Source organism: Zalophus californianus, chromosome 10 (genome assembly GCF_009762305.2).
Source record: "Zalophus californianus isolate mZalCal1 chromosome 10, mZalCal1.pri.v2, whole genome shotgun sequence".
NCBI classification, from domain to species: domain Eukaryota; kingdom Metazoa; phylum Chordata; class Mammalia; order Carnivora; family Otariidae; genus Zalophus; species Zalophus californianus.
The window spans coordinates 61,494,679-61,510,543 of NC_045604.1; the positions used below are offsets into that span (position 1 = coordinate 61,494,679).

At 41.8% G+C, this 15,865-nt stretch overlaps 1 protein-coding gene across 2 annotated transcripts in view; it reads left to right on the forward strand.

Moving 5' to 3' along the window:
• Nucleotides 1-262: 262 nt before the first annotated feature.
• EXO1 (exonuclease 1) overlaps nt 263-15,865 on the forward strand; it is a 37,476-nt gene continuing 21,873 nt past the window's right edge. For both annotated transcript variants that reach the window (XM_027611253.1, XM_027611254.1), the window contains exons 1-9: nt 263-338; nt 715-1,156; nt 2,480-2,653; nt 5,083-5,202; nt 8,063-8,186; nt 9,157-9,294; nt 10,247-10,459; nt 11,719-11,906; nt 14,319-14,415. In XM_027611253.1, coding sequence (XP_027467054.1) covers nt 2,493-2,653; nt 5,083-5,202; nt 8,063-8,186; nt 9,157-9,294; nt 10,247-10,459; nt 11,719-11,906; nt 14,319-14,415 — 1,041 coding nt within the window. In that variant the 5' untranslated portion in view covers nt 263-338; nt 715-1,156; nt 2,480-2,492. The remainder of the gene's footprint in view (nt 339-714; nt 1,157-2,479; nt 2,654-5,082; nt 5,203-8,062; nt 8,187-9,156; nt 9,295-10,246; nt 10,460-11,718; nt 11,907-14,318; nt 14,416-15,865) is intronic.

Sequence of the window (15,865 nt, forward strand, 5' to 3'; positions counted from 1 at the left end):
CGGCGAGAGCGAAAACTACCAGCTTCCGGGAGCCGTTTCCCGTGAGCCAGCTGCTCCAGCTCCGCCCGCGCCTTCGGAAGGCGTGAAAGTATCGTGGCCGGCAGCGGCGACCGGGGTCGCAGGGCCGCGGCCACCATGGCGTTCGGCGAGGAGCGGGACTCAGGTCCCGGAAGCGGTGGCCGCGAGAAGCGGAGCCGGGGCCGCGGAAGGGCGCTCTGGTGTCACTTCCGCTGGGGCGGGACCTCAAGCTCTCCCGCGCAAATTGAAAAGTCCTTGGTGCGCGGCTGCCACCCGGCTGCCTGTGTTCTGCGCCACCTGCCTCGGGCGCTCTGGCCCAGGTGAGTCGGGGGCGTCGGGAGCAGGTTTCGGAACCCTCCGCCTACCTGCCCTGAAGCGGACGGGGAGAACTCTTCCCGGGAACGGAGCGGAGCGGGCTGTGCGTGGGCCCAGGGTGGCGGCCACTCGGGACTCCGGTCCTCCAGGGCCGGGAGGAGGGTGTCCGGCGGGGTCTTCCCGCCCCGGCCGCAGAGTCCCGAGTGCTGATCGCGGTGCAGGCCGAGCCGAGGCTGCCCTGAGCGCAGGGAGGGTCCGCGGGCGCAGGCTCCCAACCGCCGGACTTCTGCAGGGCTGGTACCCAAGCTAGCAGCCCCCCTTTCACCTGCAGTCCCCACTCATAAATGTGGAAAAGTGAATTTTCTTCTTGATGTCTTGCAGGCGAAAGGAAGCGTGTCTTCTGGAATGGGCTTGCGGGCCACTCGTGCACAGCCTGTGGACAGGAGTGAGGCGGTGAGGTCGACGGTGTGGTCGTACCTCGCGGGTGGCAGGCGGGCCCCCTGAGATGTTGCCCGCCTTGTGGCCCCAGGTCGTTCCCACTCCGCTGAAGAGGAAACGTTTAGGCGAGCGTATTTACCTAGCTTAGAAGAGACATACAGGTTTCGCAAAATGTGTACTACCTCAGTTTCCCTCAAAGGGGAAGAAAACTCTTTTTAGAGGCATTATCTGAGAGGTAGGAGGCTAATTGCTTCTCTGGAACTGTGGCTTGAGGAACACCTGCATGCCAATTACCTGCCGTATTTAAGTCAGAATCTGCCACCCGTCTCCACAATTGGTGAATGCACTGCTGGCCCTGAGCTCAGAGCTTTGATACAGTCTCAAGGTGAGGCGGACTTCTTACCCTGTTCTTTCTACCTTTCCCCCCAAACTTAAATGTTTGCTGGGAGGGGTTTATGTTTTGAAACACGAAGCAGCTGTTCAGCCCCATTGCTTCTACTTTTTATCTTGAGGAGTGGGGGTGGGGGGTGGGTGCTAGAGCTGACTCTCGAACCACAGGGTTTAGAACTGTGAGGGTCCAGGGGCGCTTGGGTGGCTTAGTCGTTGAGCGTCTGCCTTTGGCTCAGGTCATGATCCCAGCATCCTGGGATCCAGCCCCGCATCGGGCTCCCTGCTCCGCGGGAGGCCTGCTTCTCCCTCTCCCACACCCCCTGCTTGTGTTCCCTCTCCCGCTGTGTCTCTCTGTCAAATAAATCTGTACAAAAAAAGAACTGTGAGGGTCCACCAATTCGCTGGATTTTTTTTGATAAATGCAGTACAGTACTGTAAATGTATCTTCCTTGTGATTTTCTTTTTATTTTTTTAAAGATTTTATTTATTTATTTGACAGAGACACAGCAAGAGAGGGAACATGACCAGGGAAGCAGGGCGAGTGGGCGAGAGAGAAGCAGCCTTCCGCGGAGCAGGGAGCCCCATGCAGGGCTCAGTCCCAGATCCTGACCTGAGCCTAAGACAGACGCTTAATGACTGAGCCACCCAGGCACCCCTCCTTGTGATTTTCTTAATACCATTTTCTTCTCTGTGGCTTACTTTAAGAATACAGTATATGATACATATAACATACAAAATATGTTTTAACTGAGTTTATGTAATTGGTAAGGCTTCTGGCTATTAGTAGTGAAGTTTTGGGAGAGTCAAAAATCATAGGTGGATTTTCGACTGGGTGGGGGTGGGTGCAATAATCCCCCTCCTTGTTCAAGGGTCCACTGTAGTGTTTCAGAAGGGTCTGAGCCAGCTCCAGAATTTCTGCATAGAAGGGACTTTTAAGTCCTTCTATGCTTCTTCCTGGGTGGAAGGGGGTAGATCTTAACAATGCTTTTTTGGAGAGAGAGATTCTTGCACGTTTAGCACTTCCTGGGTGCCTAGGCTTGGAACACACATGATTCCAAGTGGAAAATCACTTTGGAAAGAATAAACGTTACGGAACTATCAAGTGACGTTAGAGTTGGTGATTAGCATAAATATTCTAGACTGGAAATTCTTGGTCGGAGCCCAGTTAAAGTATTAAAGAGCAGTGATTCTCAAATATCTAAGCAATAACAGTGGCTATATCAGTTTCCAAACCCTTTTTCTTACTTTTCTAAAACTTGAGTAAATATATTTTGCTCTAAATATTGCTGTTTTTCCTTTCTCCTCTCACATCGTGTAGTTAACTTGGCACTATGGGGATACATGGATTACTGCAGTTTATCAAAGAAGCGTCTGAACCCATCCACGTGAGGAAGTATAAAGGACAGGTAGTAGCTGTGGATACATATTGCTGGCTTCACAAAGGAGCTATTGCTTGTGCTGAGAAACTAGCCAAAGGTGAACCTACTGATAAGTAAGTTTGGACCTTGTATTAATTAATTCTTTGTCAGCTAAGAATTAGACTTACATTGGGATCGTTTTCATTCAATGCCAGGTTTATTAAGAAGTGAGACTGAGAACATTGCCAAATCAGGAGCGACTTCGTTCTGTGATGTAGTATCAAGACACCTGTAGACAAAAACCAAAGACTGTGTCCTTTATTTGTTACTGAAGAAACTGAGTCCTGTTTGCAAAACAAAGCAGTTGCTTCAAAGGGACAAGGTGTTCTGACTCCCTTTTACTTTACTTGGGGCCCAAAGTGGTCGGCCTTGCTGATATCCAATCATAACTGCAACTTCATTTGAGGCATGTTCCATGGACTAATATCTTCTCTATTTTTTTACATAGAGACATTAGAAAAAGAAGCAAGTATGATTTCAGAACAGGGATTTTCTGGAGCGATTTGATCGCTATTATGAATTTTCTTTTTTGCAATATGTAATTTATCTCCTGGAGGAAAGGCTCCCGGATCTTGATACAACTTACTTAATCACAGTGAAAAATAGGTAAAATGTGTTAATGCTGTTTGTTTCCTGGAGGAAAGAGGGAAAGTATTGAATGGTGGATGTTTCGGGCTTTCAGGCTTCTCCAGTTAATTTGACCAAAGGTGACCCGGACCAGTACGTGTGGGATCTGAAAGCTGGGGCCCTGCTGCCACTCCATCTGAAGGCCATTTCTTTTCTGCCACTAAATTCGAATAGTGACAGGTGTAGCTGAAGACTACAAATTTTTCATTCTACCTGCAGTATTTCTTTGAATAGTTCTTCACAGAGGAAGAACTTTCTCTGCTTTTTTGTAGTTCTTAGAAATTCTGAGATTTTTGACTAATTGGAAGAGTTGTCCAAAATACAGAAAATATCCTTTATTAGAGATGTCGTTGATGAACTCCACAGATCTGCCATGTAGTAATTTATTGAACTAAAAATTTCAGGACTTCCTACAAAGTATTGTGGACTTTTTTTTTTTCTCACAGCAACTAATAAGTCACATTTTTTTTTTAAAGATTTTATTTATTTATTTGAGAGAGAGCATGAGAGGGGGAGGGTCAGAGGGAGAAGCAGACTCCCCGCTGAGCAGGGAGCCCGATGTGAGACTCAAACCTGGGACTCCAGGATCGTGACCTGAGCCGAAGGCAGTCGCTTAACCAACTGAGCCACCCAGGTGCCCCAATAAGTCACATTCGATAGAGTTTATTTTTCCTTTCTTATCCACCTTTGGATGAGGATATTACCTAGAAAAGGTCAGAAAATATGGATAAGTGTATGATAAGCCTTTATGACTACTATAAGAAACGAGGTAGATCTAATATGCTGACCTGGTAAGATTTCTGCAACAGGTGTCTGTTTGTATTCTGTCTGATTAAAAAAATATGTGAATTTCCTTTGAGATTTATTACGATTTTATATTAGCTTTCCCCCTGTCTTTTACATGATACTTCATTAGTAGGCCCAGAATTAGTACAAAGTCACTGTTCTGTAGACAAATACATGTCTATTGTTACTGGTTTACAATAAAAAGAAGGACCACATAGTCTTTCATTAAGATGAGTATTATGTGATTTAAAAGATTATCTTTTAATATGTCTATTTCTGTTCTTTAGTTAAAATATCCTTTATAAACGATGGAAGTTGTAATGTGGCTCTTTTTGTTGATTGCCTTGCTGGAATAAAAAAACTAAAAGCAATACATGATCCTTGTTTAGATCCTAGACTGTTGGGGGAGGGGGGGTAGCAACATTGTGCTGGAGCCAACTCATACAAGTTCGCTATACACCATCTTCTCCCAGTTCAGCATTTGGTGACCCCGCATTGGTAGTTTATTCACCACTGTAATATATTCATGTCAGGGAATTTGACAAATGCTACGGAGCAGGCACCCCTTCCCATAGAACTGGTTGTTAAACCTTTACCAGGACTCCACTAGTTACAAGAAATACTGGAACAATTGGACAAAGTTTAATATAGACTGTTTATGTTAGATGATACTTTATTGCTTTTAAGTAGCTCGGGTGTGATAATGATATTGTTGGAGGAATCAAATATTTATTGTACTGTTCTTTCAACTTTTCAATAGATTTGAAGTTTTTTGAAGCAAAAAAAAAAAATAGGGGAAAAAGGCAAGTTTTGGAACAAAATATCAGAACTGGAAGGGATGTCAAAACCTTTTCATCTGCAGATGAGAAAAGCATAAATAACCCATCATTTGTCACATAGACCGTTAGGATCCAAGGCAGGATTTGAACCCAAGTCTAAATTAGAGTTTCCATTTCCTGTGAAAACATTTGCTTAAAAAAATAGTAAAAACCTTCTCTTTCATAATCTGTCTCATCTGATTTTAAAAAGAGCAAGAGTATTACCTTACAAGATGCCACGCACCTAAATGCGTTTTTCTTTATATTCATAGGTATGTAGGATTTTGTATGAAATTTGTAAATATGTTACTCTCTCATGGGATCAAGCCTATTCTCGTATTTGATGGATGTACTTTACCTTCCAAAAAGGAAGTGGAAAAGTCTAGAAGAGAGTAAGTTGATTCTCTAATCACTCTCTAATTTAATTGCATTTAAGTCTGATGCTATAGTCTTATACCAATTTTCTTAAATTTTAATTTGTTGAGGCTTGCTCTATCATCTAGTACTTGAACAAATTTCTTTAAATGTTCCATGTGTGCTAGAAAGGAATGTGTATTCTCCAGTTACTAAGAGGAAGATTATATATCTGTCCAGTAAGTCAAGCTTATTGATTATGGTGCTCAAATCTGTATCTTTACTGTTTTGTTTGTTTTTTTGTCTTTTTTTAAAAATTTTTGTCTACTTAATTCATAAATTACTGGGAAAAGTATGTTAAAATCTGGTAGTGGATTTGTCATTTACCTTATAGTTCTGTCCACTTTTTGTTTTGTTTATTTTGAATCAATTTTATTGGTTGCATTCAAGTTGAGAATTAGTTACATTTTTGTGGTAAACTGAAACAATATATAGTGACTCTTTTAAACTCTAGTTAGGCTTCTTTTTCCTAAAGTCTGTTCTGTCTGATATTAGCATACCTATAACTTTTTTCTATGTTTCTACTGTCTTTTTTTTTTTTAATTCACCTTTAGCTTTACTACATCATTGGTTTTTAGGTTTGCCTCTTATAAAGAACACATTACCGTGTGTGTGTGTGGTTTATTTTTTTTTTTAAGATTTATTTGAGAGAAAACTCATGTTTGTGTGGGGGGAGGGGTAGAGGGAAAGAGAGAATCTAGAACAAACTCCCTACTGAGTGGGGAGCCTGCCTGCCCATGGCTGGATCCCAAGATCTTGAGCCAAAATCAAGAGTCGGCCACTTAACCGACTGAGCAACCCAGGTACCCTATGTTTTGTTTGTTTGTTTGTATCCATTCTGTCGATCTTCGCCACTTCTTGAAAATCTTTTAAATGAAGAGTTTATTCCTTTTACATTGACCATTAATTACTAATATATTTTAATACATTATTTCTCTTGGTATTTTACATTTGTCTTCTCTCTGTTTTTGTGTATGTATGTGTGTGTTTTGTGGTTTTGTTTTTGTTTTTGTTTTTTGGTAACTCCTACCTTGCTTGACTTCTGAATTGATTGTTTTTCCGCCCTTATTATGTTGTCTCTTGTTTCTAGTTGAAAAGTGAAGCATTCTGTTTCTCTTCTTTTAATAGTTATCCTAGAAATGTTATTCATATTTAACAGATAATAGTTATTTTATAACAATAGACCTTAGAAGGAATTTTTTTATTTTAATAAAGCAACTATGCCACCTCATTCATCCATTCTTCTTTTCCTCCTGTATTTGTTGTTATGTCCAGGAGTCATTATTTTTGTATGGGAAAGACCACTAGGCTTAGTTGTCAAAGGTAGTGTGAGTCACACCCAGATAGAATTAAGCCTCACTGAGGGAGCATTCTATTAGGGTGCTGCTTTCTTGGTTTTGCTCTCTCTCTCTGAGCCTAGAATCAGGTTAGAGTTTTTCAGATCTAGGTTTTTCAATCTAGCTGACTTGGAGGGCTCTGATTCTTTTTTTTTTTTTTTTTTAATTCCAGTATAATTAACATACAGTGTTATATCAGTTTCAGGTTGGAGAGCTCTGATTCTTAAAGCCAAAACTATATAAAGTTTATTTACAAAGGAGTAACTGAAACTGTCTGAGCCCATGTTCTATTACAAATAATATATAGTTTACTAAATATACTCTTCATAAAAAATTAGTAGATTCTAGGTTAGTTATAAAAGGATGGGTGACAGTCCCAAACTAGTATGGCTAAGGGATTAATCCAAATCAGATCCCACCTGGGTGTCTCATGTTCTTAATTCTAATTGCAGATACTTATTAATTTTCTCTTGCTAAGCTCAAAAATGGCTTAAAAAAAATGTTACAACTGTCTGTCTGTCTGTCTGTCTCTGACCCGTGAAGTCTTTTTGTCTTTGTAGGATAAGCTTTCCCTGGGCCACTATAGCAGTGGGAGAGGCACTTAAAATCCTTTTCTACAAGCCTCTTCATCTGTGGAGCCCAGTCTAAAAGTGGAACTAGGGAATGTGTGTGTATGTGTGTGTGTGCACATTTAAAGATCAGAACCTCATGAGTTCTGACTGATTCTTCCAGTTCAGACTCACGACTGTAGAGTTTCTGCCTCCCCCCCGTCCCACAACTGTAGGGTTTCTACTTCTTCTGTAATACATCTTTATCTCCTTTCTTCCATATTGAGAATCCTTTTTTCAAGGGCACGGGGGGATGAAGTTGCAGTATCTTATAATGACTCACTTGTCTTATCCCAAAATAAGTGTAAGTATTTTATTACACTCAACAGTAGATTCAGAATAAAATACTGATACTACCACTACCAATATGATTATTGAAAACAGTTAAAATTTCCTCTTCCTTCGCATATGCTCTCTCTTTTCCCATTTTAAAAATAGCAGTTCTATATTGTTAGAATGTGTACTATCACTGTCTCCCTGTTTAACCGTATTTGGTATTGATTCTACAAATTACCACATATTTGCTTGTTATAGACCATTCTTCTGCAGATGTTATTTTGTTTTTTCTGAAATTTATTCTCTAGTAGATCCCACAAGCTCACAGAAACGGTATTTCTCGAGTTCTTCCTATGTCGATAAAGGTGCACCTTTATGCTTGAAAGTTCATTTTGATGGTGTGAAAGCCTTGACTCACATTTTCTTAAGTGTCTTAGTTACTCCATTTTCTTTTGACATAGAGCATTGCTGTGGAAGTCTGAGGATAAGCTTGTGTGTGCGTGCATTATAAATCACTTGTGTTCTTTTTACTAGAAGCCCAAAAGATCTGGGTTCATGTTCTCAGGGACCTGGTAAACACTATCAGATGAGTCAAACTTTTTTTTTTCCCCTTGCAGAAGACGACAGGCCAATCTTCTTAAGGGAAAGCAGCTTCTTCGTGAGGGCAAAGTCTCAGAAGCCAGAGAATGTTTTACCCGTTCTATCAATATCACACATGTGATGGCCCACAAAGTCATTAAAGTAAGCCAAATGAGAAATAAAGCCAAAGTAACAAATGGCTAAGTTCATCAAAGCTAGTTGTGAGTCGTTTATTGGTGGGGGAACAAGGAAGTGAAGGGAGGAAAATTATTCTAGGCCTAAGCTCAAGGAAGGGGCAGGTCTCAGGAGGAAGGGAGCAGTATCTCAACAGTGGAGAGGAGTCCAACAGTCTCCAAGGGAGAAATCCTCAGGACTAAGGGATGCCCTCTCTTCCTACATATTCGAGCTTGGTGGGCATCTTGTTCTGTAGAGATGGAAGGGATGGTTCCTGGAGGGCCAGCCTAACCCCACTGCCGTGTAGTCGTCAACACTTAACACCTCTACTCTTCATGGCCGTGGGATTCGTCGAACCAGCCTCTCTGGCTCAGGACCTCTCAGACCCCTCGTCTCTTCAACCTGCTTCTTCGTAGAAGCTTCTTACCACCATAGATCTTCTGCGGCCGGCAGCTTGAGCCCTCTGTTCCTCTGCTTCAGGCCTCTGTTCAAATGGCTTGGTAAACACAGGAAAATAAATACAGAGATTAAATTCTGTCATTTTATCAAAACAGTGTCAGATACACTTTTGTAGTCTGAAAAGAAAGCATGTTATTTTTATGGGGAGAATATATTCAGAACTCCAAACAAATGTCTTTTATGCTTTTGGAGCATAGCTGTTCTTAAGATGCAAGCTTTCTTTCTAAAATTTGAAATAATTTTTTCTGGCTTGTAGTTGTTTCTCTCCCTCTGAATATACAGCAGTATTTTCTCCTATAAATTGATTTTTTTAAAAAGAAATCTTTGTGGCTATATGATTAGTTCAATATGTGCTAGGACTAAAAGTGGAAAAAACCCAAAGGAAATGATTTCTGAAAATAACATGAGCATGTACATGTTGAGGCTGGTAATGAGATGGGAAGTTGTTGAGTGCTTTCTAGATACTCTGCTGGAGATTGACCATGACCTTCTCTGGCAGGCTGCTCGGTCCCAGGGAGTAGATTGTCTCGTGGCTCCATACGAAGCAGATGCACAGTTGGCCTATCTTAACAAAACGGGTATTGTACAAGCTATAATCACAGAGGACTCTGACCTTCTTGCTTTTGGCTGTAAAAAGGTACTTGGCTATAACTATATGCTGCTTTTCTGTGTAGTTGGCAGTGGTGTAAAGCAAGGAAATAAGGTTTTTCCTCTCCAGGAATCATTAATACCCGCAGTTAATATCTACCCACAATGATAATAATTATTTTATTTAAAATGAAAAGAAGGGTTTTGCTGCTTGACATTTGTGTAATCTGGACACTTTTTTAGAATAAGCCCTTAAGGTTAGAAGGTTTTATTTTTGTTTTATCCAAATTCTTCAATAGAATGTAGACTTATTATTTTCATTTTTGGTGTAACTTATATGCTTTACATTTTTCAGTTAGGTGAGGTAAATAACTTATCCAGCTGGTTGCTTTGCAGTTATTTAGAATTATGTATAAAGCTGTTTAATGGAAAATTTTATCATGACGTAGTAAGGGGGGAATTAATATACAAAACTACAAGATGATATCGTTTTTGTTACTGCCAATGTTATTTATCATCTATAAATTTCATAGATGACTAGAAAGATCTGTAAAAGGATTAATGCTGGGTAACAGTGATAGATGAGACATGTCAGGCAACTTCTGTTTTCTTTCTGAATTTCTGTGTTCTCCAAATTTTCTACAGTGAAAATTGTATAAATGTATTACTTTAAGAATAAGAAAAAGGATTTTTGTATGAATCACTGTTTGATCACCATGACAATCCTGGATGTCAGTGGGAGGTAAGAGGTACAGAAAGGGCATTCTTTATCCCAGAGTCAGAACAAGGGAGTCCTGGCGCACAACCTGGTCTGTCGTCATCTATGCTTCAATTTCATTTATTTGTAGATTTCACAGTAATTAACTGGCCTGCCTATCTCTCCTCTCTCTCAGTGCTATGATAAAGAACAAGAAAGAATTCTTAGAAATACCGCAGGGGATTGGATAATGAAAAATTAAAATGACCCTTATAGGTTTTAACAATTTCCCTTCCTTTTGAAGGTGATTTTAAAAATGGACCAGTTTGGAAATGGACTAGAGATTGACCAGGTACGGCTGGGCATGTGCAGACAGCTTGGGGACGTGTTCACAGAGGAGAAGTTCCGCTATATGTGCATTCTCTCGGGCTGCGACTACCTCTCCTCGCTGCGTGGGATCGGCTTAGCAAAGGCTTGCAAAGTGCTAAGACTGGCCAATAATCCAGACATCGTGAAGGTAAGAGTGAGTCGCCCAGTCCGGTTGGGTTTCCGGAGTATTTCTTACATCATAGATAAACCCTTCAGAATATGAATTTTAAATATTCTATCCTCTCAGTAGCCCATATCATGTCATCAAAAGGACAAAATGACTAAAACACTAGTATTTTGCTTTTGGCAACTGATGGACCTGCTTTAAGCAGTTGGCAAAATTTTTTAAATGAAGACTAATGTAAAGAGACTTAAGGGCAAAATGTTCTAGATAGAATTAATGTTAAAATGTATTATCTTTCAATTTCTGTCCTATTCTCTGTAGTGGTGGCTCTCAGATTTTTTGGTCTCAGGGTCTCTACCCCCTTTAAAGCTCTTGGTGGCAATAATTTTTGTTAAATGGGTTACAGCTGTTGGTATTCATCGAATCAAATTGAAGCAAAGATAAAATGTTGGTTAATTTAAAGCTAATAGTAATAAATTCATTACATGTTAGCATATGTAGCATATTTTAATGAAAAATAGCCATGTCTTCTGAAAATGTGAAAATTCTGACAGGGATTGCACATTTATGTAAATCTCTTTCACATGGCTTGATAGAAGACAGCTGGGTTCTCCTACCTACTTCCTCTGACATAGTATCGTGTGTCCTGTGGAAAACTGAGACACCTGCATCACCGCTCGATCATTTCTCTGATAGCTTTACCTTTAAAAAAAAAAAAAGCAGCATATGTTGAAGAAGCTCATTTCGCCACCCCCACCCCACTCCCCTGGCGGGGTGGGGGGGTGCAGAGGGGAAGGGAGCCACACACTAACCTGCCGGTGACCCCAGGGCCACTGACTTCCGCTCTCTGGCTCTCCCCTTCTTCGTCTGTGAGTGTGGTAGGAAGTATTTAAACCACTACCAGCTTTAATCATCCATGACTCTAACAGAAGTTAGAGGTCGACTTCATTTTAATTCTCGGGTTTTGTATGTTTGTATTTTGCTTTGTGGATGAAAGGAACTTTGAGGGCGGGGAATGTGTCTTTATGTCACACCTGGGAATATAAACTAGATGTGTAACTGACTTGTTCGTAATAATAGAAAAATCGAAGAAAATACTGTTACAGTGTTTAATGATATGACATGGTCATGTTTGCTGGTAGAGGCTTCCAGTGCAGATAAAATCAATTGATTTTCTGTCTGTCCTCAGCCTCCTCTAATGTGAATCAGTTGATCTTGGTGATGATACATTCCCTATTCTGTATTTGCAGATAACTAGTAAATATTTTTGCATCCATTATTAGGTTATCAAGAAAATCGGACACTATCTTAAGATGAACATAACAGTACCAGAAGATTACATCAAAGGATTTATTCGAGCCAACAATACCTTCCTTTATCAGCTAGTTTTTGATCCCATCAAAAGGAAACTCATCCCTCTGAATGCTTACGAAGATGACATTGATCCTGAAACACTAAGCTACGCTGGGCAGTATCCTTTCTGAACCATAATAGTAGAATTTTGCACTTCTTCCATATTTTTATGGTGAAATTTTTAGTGAGACATTCAGTAAAAAGCCTGCAAATTGTTTTTTCTTTCTTTTTTATAGTGAAACCTATGTCTTGTTCATTTTAATTATCATGCTGGTGAAAATTCAGAGCATCTTTTTGGTTTATAAACCTGCGGCTCATCCATCATAACGTGCTAATTACTTAGGTTGCCTTGACAGAAACCCGTACTGAGTCGGTCATTTAAGGTACACAAACCAAAGGTGGTACTTCTTGGCCGGCAAGCTCCACTTCCTAGGAGGGGCATTGTGGATGTGTGACCCCACCCGCTGAGGATGCCCTGCACGGAGACCCTGGCTGCATGCACGCAGGCTGATTCAGAGCCCAGTCATGTAGCCGGTGGTCAGGACTCCCTCTCCGTCTCCCTGGGAAAGAAGTCATGACTTGGGGCTTTGCTTCCAAAAACAGCCAGCCCCTACAGTGACAGATAGAACCTAGCAAATGACCCCTGTGGTTGTCGTCTCCTACGGTGACAGAAAGAACCTAGCAAATGACCCCTGTGGTTGTCCTCTCCTACAGTGACAGATAGAACCTAGCAAATGACCCCTGTGGTTGTCGCCTCCTACGGTGACAGATAGAACCTAGCAAATGACCCCTGTGGTTGTCGTCTCCTATGGTGACAGATAGAACCTAGCAAATGACCCCTGTGGTTGTCGCCTCCTACAGTGACAGATAGAACCTAGCAAATGACCCCTGTGGTTGTCGTCTCCTACGGTGACAGAACGTAGCAAATGACCCCTGTGGTTGTCATCTCCTACGGTGACAGATAGAACCTAGCAAATGACCCCTGTGGTTGTCGTCTCCTACGGTGACAGATAGAACCTAGCAAATGACCCCTGTGGTTGTCGCCTCCTACGGTGACAGATAGAACCTAGCAAATGACCCCTGTGGTTGTCGTCTCCTACGGTGACAGATAGAACCTAGCAAATGACCCCTGTGGTTGTCGTCTCCTACGGTGACAGATAGAACCTAGCAAATGACCCCTGTGGTTGTCGCCTCCTACGGTGACAGTTAGAACCTAGCAAATGACCCCTGTGGTTGTCGTCTCCTACGGTGACAGAACGTAGCAAATGACCCCTGTGGTTGTCGCCTCCTACGGTGACAGATAGAACCTAGCAAATGACCCCTGTGGTTGTCGTCTCCTACGGTGACAGATAGAACCTAGCAAATGACCCCTGTGGTTGTCGTCTCCTACGGTGACAGAACGTAGCAAATGACCCCTGTGGTTGTCGCCTCCTACAGTGACAGATAGAACCTAGCAAATGACCCCTGTGGTTGTCGCCTCCTATGGTGACAGAAAGAACCTAGCAAATGACCCCTGTGGTTATCATCTACGGTGACAGATAGAACCTAGCAAATGACCCCTGTGGTTGTCGCCTCCTACGGTGACAGATAGAACCTAGCAAATGACCCCTGTGGTTGTCGCCTCCTACGGTGACAGATAGAACCTAGCAAATGACCCCTGTGGTTGTCGTCTCCTACGGTGACAGATAGAACCTAGCAAATGACCCCTGTGGTTGTCGTCTCCTACGGTGACAGATAGAACCTAGCAAATGACCCCTGTGGTTGTCGTCTCCTACGGTGACAGAACGTAGCAAATGACCCCTGTGGTTGTCGTCTCCTACGGTGACAGATAGAACCTAGCAAATGACCCCTGTGGTTGTCGTCTCCTACGGTGACAGAACGTAGCAAATGACCCCTGTGGTTGTCGTCTCCTACGGTAACAGGTAGAACCTAGCAAATGACCCCTGTGGTTGTCGTCTCCTACGGTGACAGATAGAACCTAGCAAATGACCCCTGTGGTTGTCGTCTCCTACGGTGACAGATAGAACCTAGCAAATGACCCCTGTGGTTGTCTCCTACGGTGACAGATAGAACCTAGCAAATGACCCCTGTGGTTGTCGTCTCCTACGGTGACAGAACGTAGCAAATGACCCCTGTGGTTGTCGTCTCCTACGGTGACAGATAGAACCTAGCAAATGACCCCTGTGGTTGTTGTCTCCTACGGTGACAGAACGTAGCAAATGACCCCTGTGGTTGTCGTCTCCTACGGTGACAGGTAGAACCTAGCAAATGACCCCTGTGGTTGTCGCCTCCTACGGTGACAGAAAGAACGTAGCAAATGACCCCTGTGGTTATCGTCTACGGTGACAGATAGAACCTAGCAAATGACCCCTGTGGTTATCATCTCCTACAGTGACAAAAATAACCCAGCAAATGACCCCTGTGGTTTCAGTCATGCTGAGTGTGGAGAGTAAGGAATACACTTTTTGATCTTAATACGTTATCGTACAGTTGTTAATAAAGGCATTTTTCCTTAATCTTACTAACCAAGGTATTTTGATGATTCCATAGCTCTTCAAATAGCCCTTGGAAATAAAGATATAAACACTTTTGAACAGATTGATGACTACAATCCAGACACTGCTACGGTAACATCTTAAGGACTTTTTTTTGTAATGACTTCACTTTTAGGGAGCACATTTTAATTACGTCTCAGGAACTCTGACTGAAAGATTTTTATTTATTTGAGAGCATGAGCAGGGGGAGGAGCAGAGGGAGAGGGAGAAGCAGACTTCCTTCTGAGCAGGGAGCCTGATGCGGGGCTCGATCCCAGGACCCCGAGATCATGACCTGAGCTGAAGGCAAGACACTTACCCAGCTGAGCCACCCAGGTGACCCAGGAACTGTGACTAAAGGCAAATCTTCCTTTTGTAAGCATCTTCTATGCATCTCTATATCCCAGCACTGTGCGGAGTATGGGTTTAAAACAATTCGATGATAGAGAAATTATCTTAGAACAGATATATTGTTTTTTTCTTAAAAAGTGACCAAATGATACATCACCAGACCTTTAGACATGAACATTTCGTCTGAATCTACAAGCATTTGATGACTTTCTTCTCGTCCCACCCCATTCGCCTCTGACATTTGGCATAGTTGAAAGTTCAAACCTAGAAACGCTACCATTGGAAGTAAATGCTGTTTTCTCGCTCACTCACATGCACTGCACAAATATTAATGGAACACCCCTGAGCTGTGTCCCTGAGCCCTTTCCTATTCACTTTTCCCCAGTTGTGTATATCCCTTCTGACACTCCCCCACCATTCTCTCCTTTCCCAGACTGTTCTCTTTTCTGTTCAAATTTATTCCTTAAGTAAGTTTATCTTATTTATGCAGAAAACTCCCACATCTTTAACCTAATCTCTAGTCTAACAACAGCTGCATAATTCTAAATGTTTCTTGGATCTCTACATAAATGATTTCCTATAACCTTAAATCTATCCACAGTCAAAAGAATTCCTTAACAGCTTTCCTTAATGACATTTCTCCTGTTTAGCACTTACTAATGCCTAAGTTATGTCTCCGTAGTTTACTTTGTGATTCTTCCCAGCAGAATATAATTTTCATAAAGGCAGGGCTTTATGAACTTCACTGCTGTGTTATATTTACCACGTTTACTTGTTGAAGGAATGACTATTAGTTAGTTACATGATCTCTTTCATTCTCAGACTAAAAGACTTGGAAATAAACTTGGGCTTCTCCTTCACTGCTAATTCTTTTGCTTCTTTTAGTTCTTCTGAATGATAGGTTCTTCTTTCTCATAGCTTCCAGTCTAATTCGGGTCTTTCTACCTTTGCTCACTAATTCAGTTCTTGACTGAGCATTTATTAAGTACTAAAACAAGCATAGGTTAGCTAGTGTTCTGGAATGTAAAGAAAAAATAAAATTCGTCCTCGGGTGCTCATTGCCTAGGGAAGGGAGATGCGGTTGTGTATATAGAAATGTAGAAATTTCTGTAATAGAGATGTATTCTAGTCTCCATGAAAAAGGGGGGGGCATGTACCTAACTCCACCTAAGGGAAGAATGCTTCATAATAA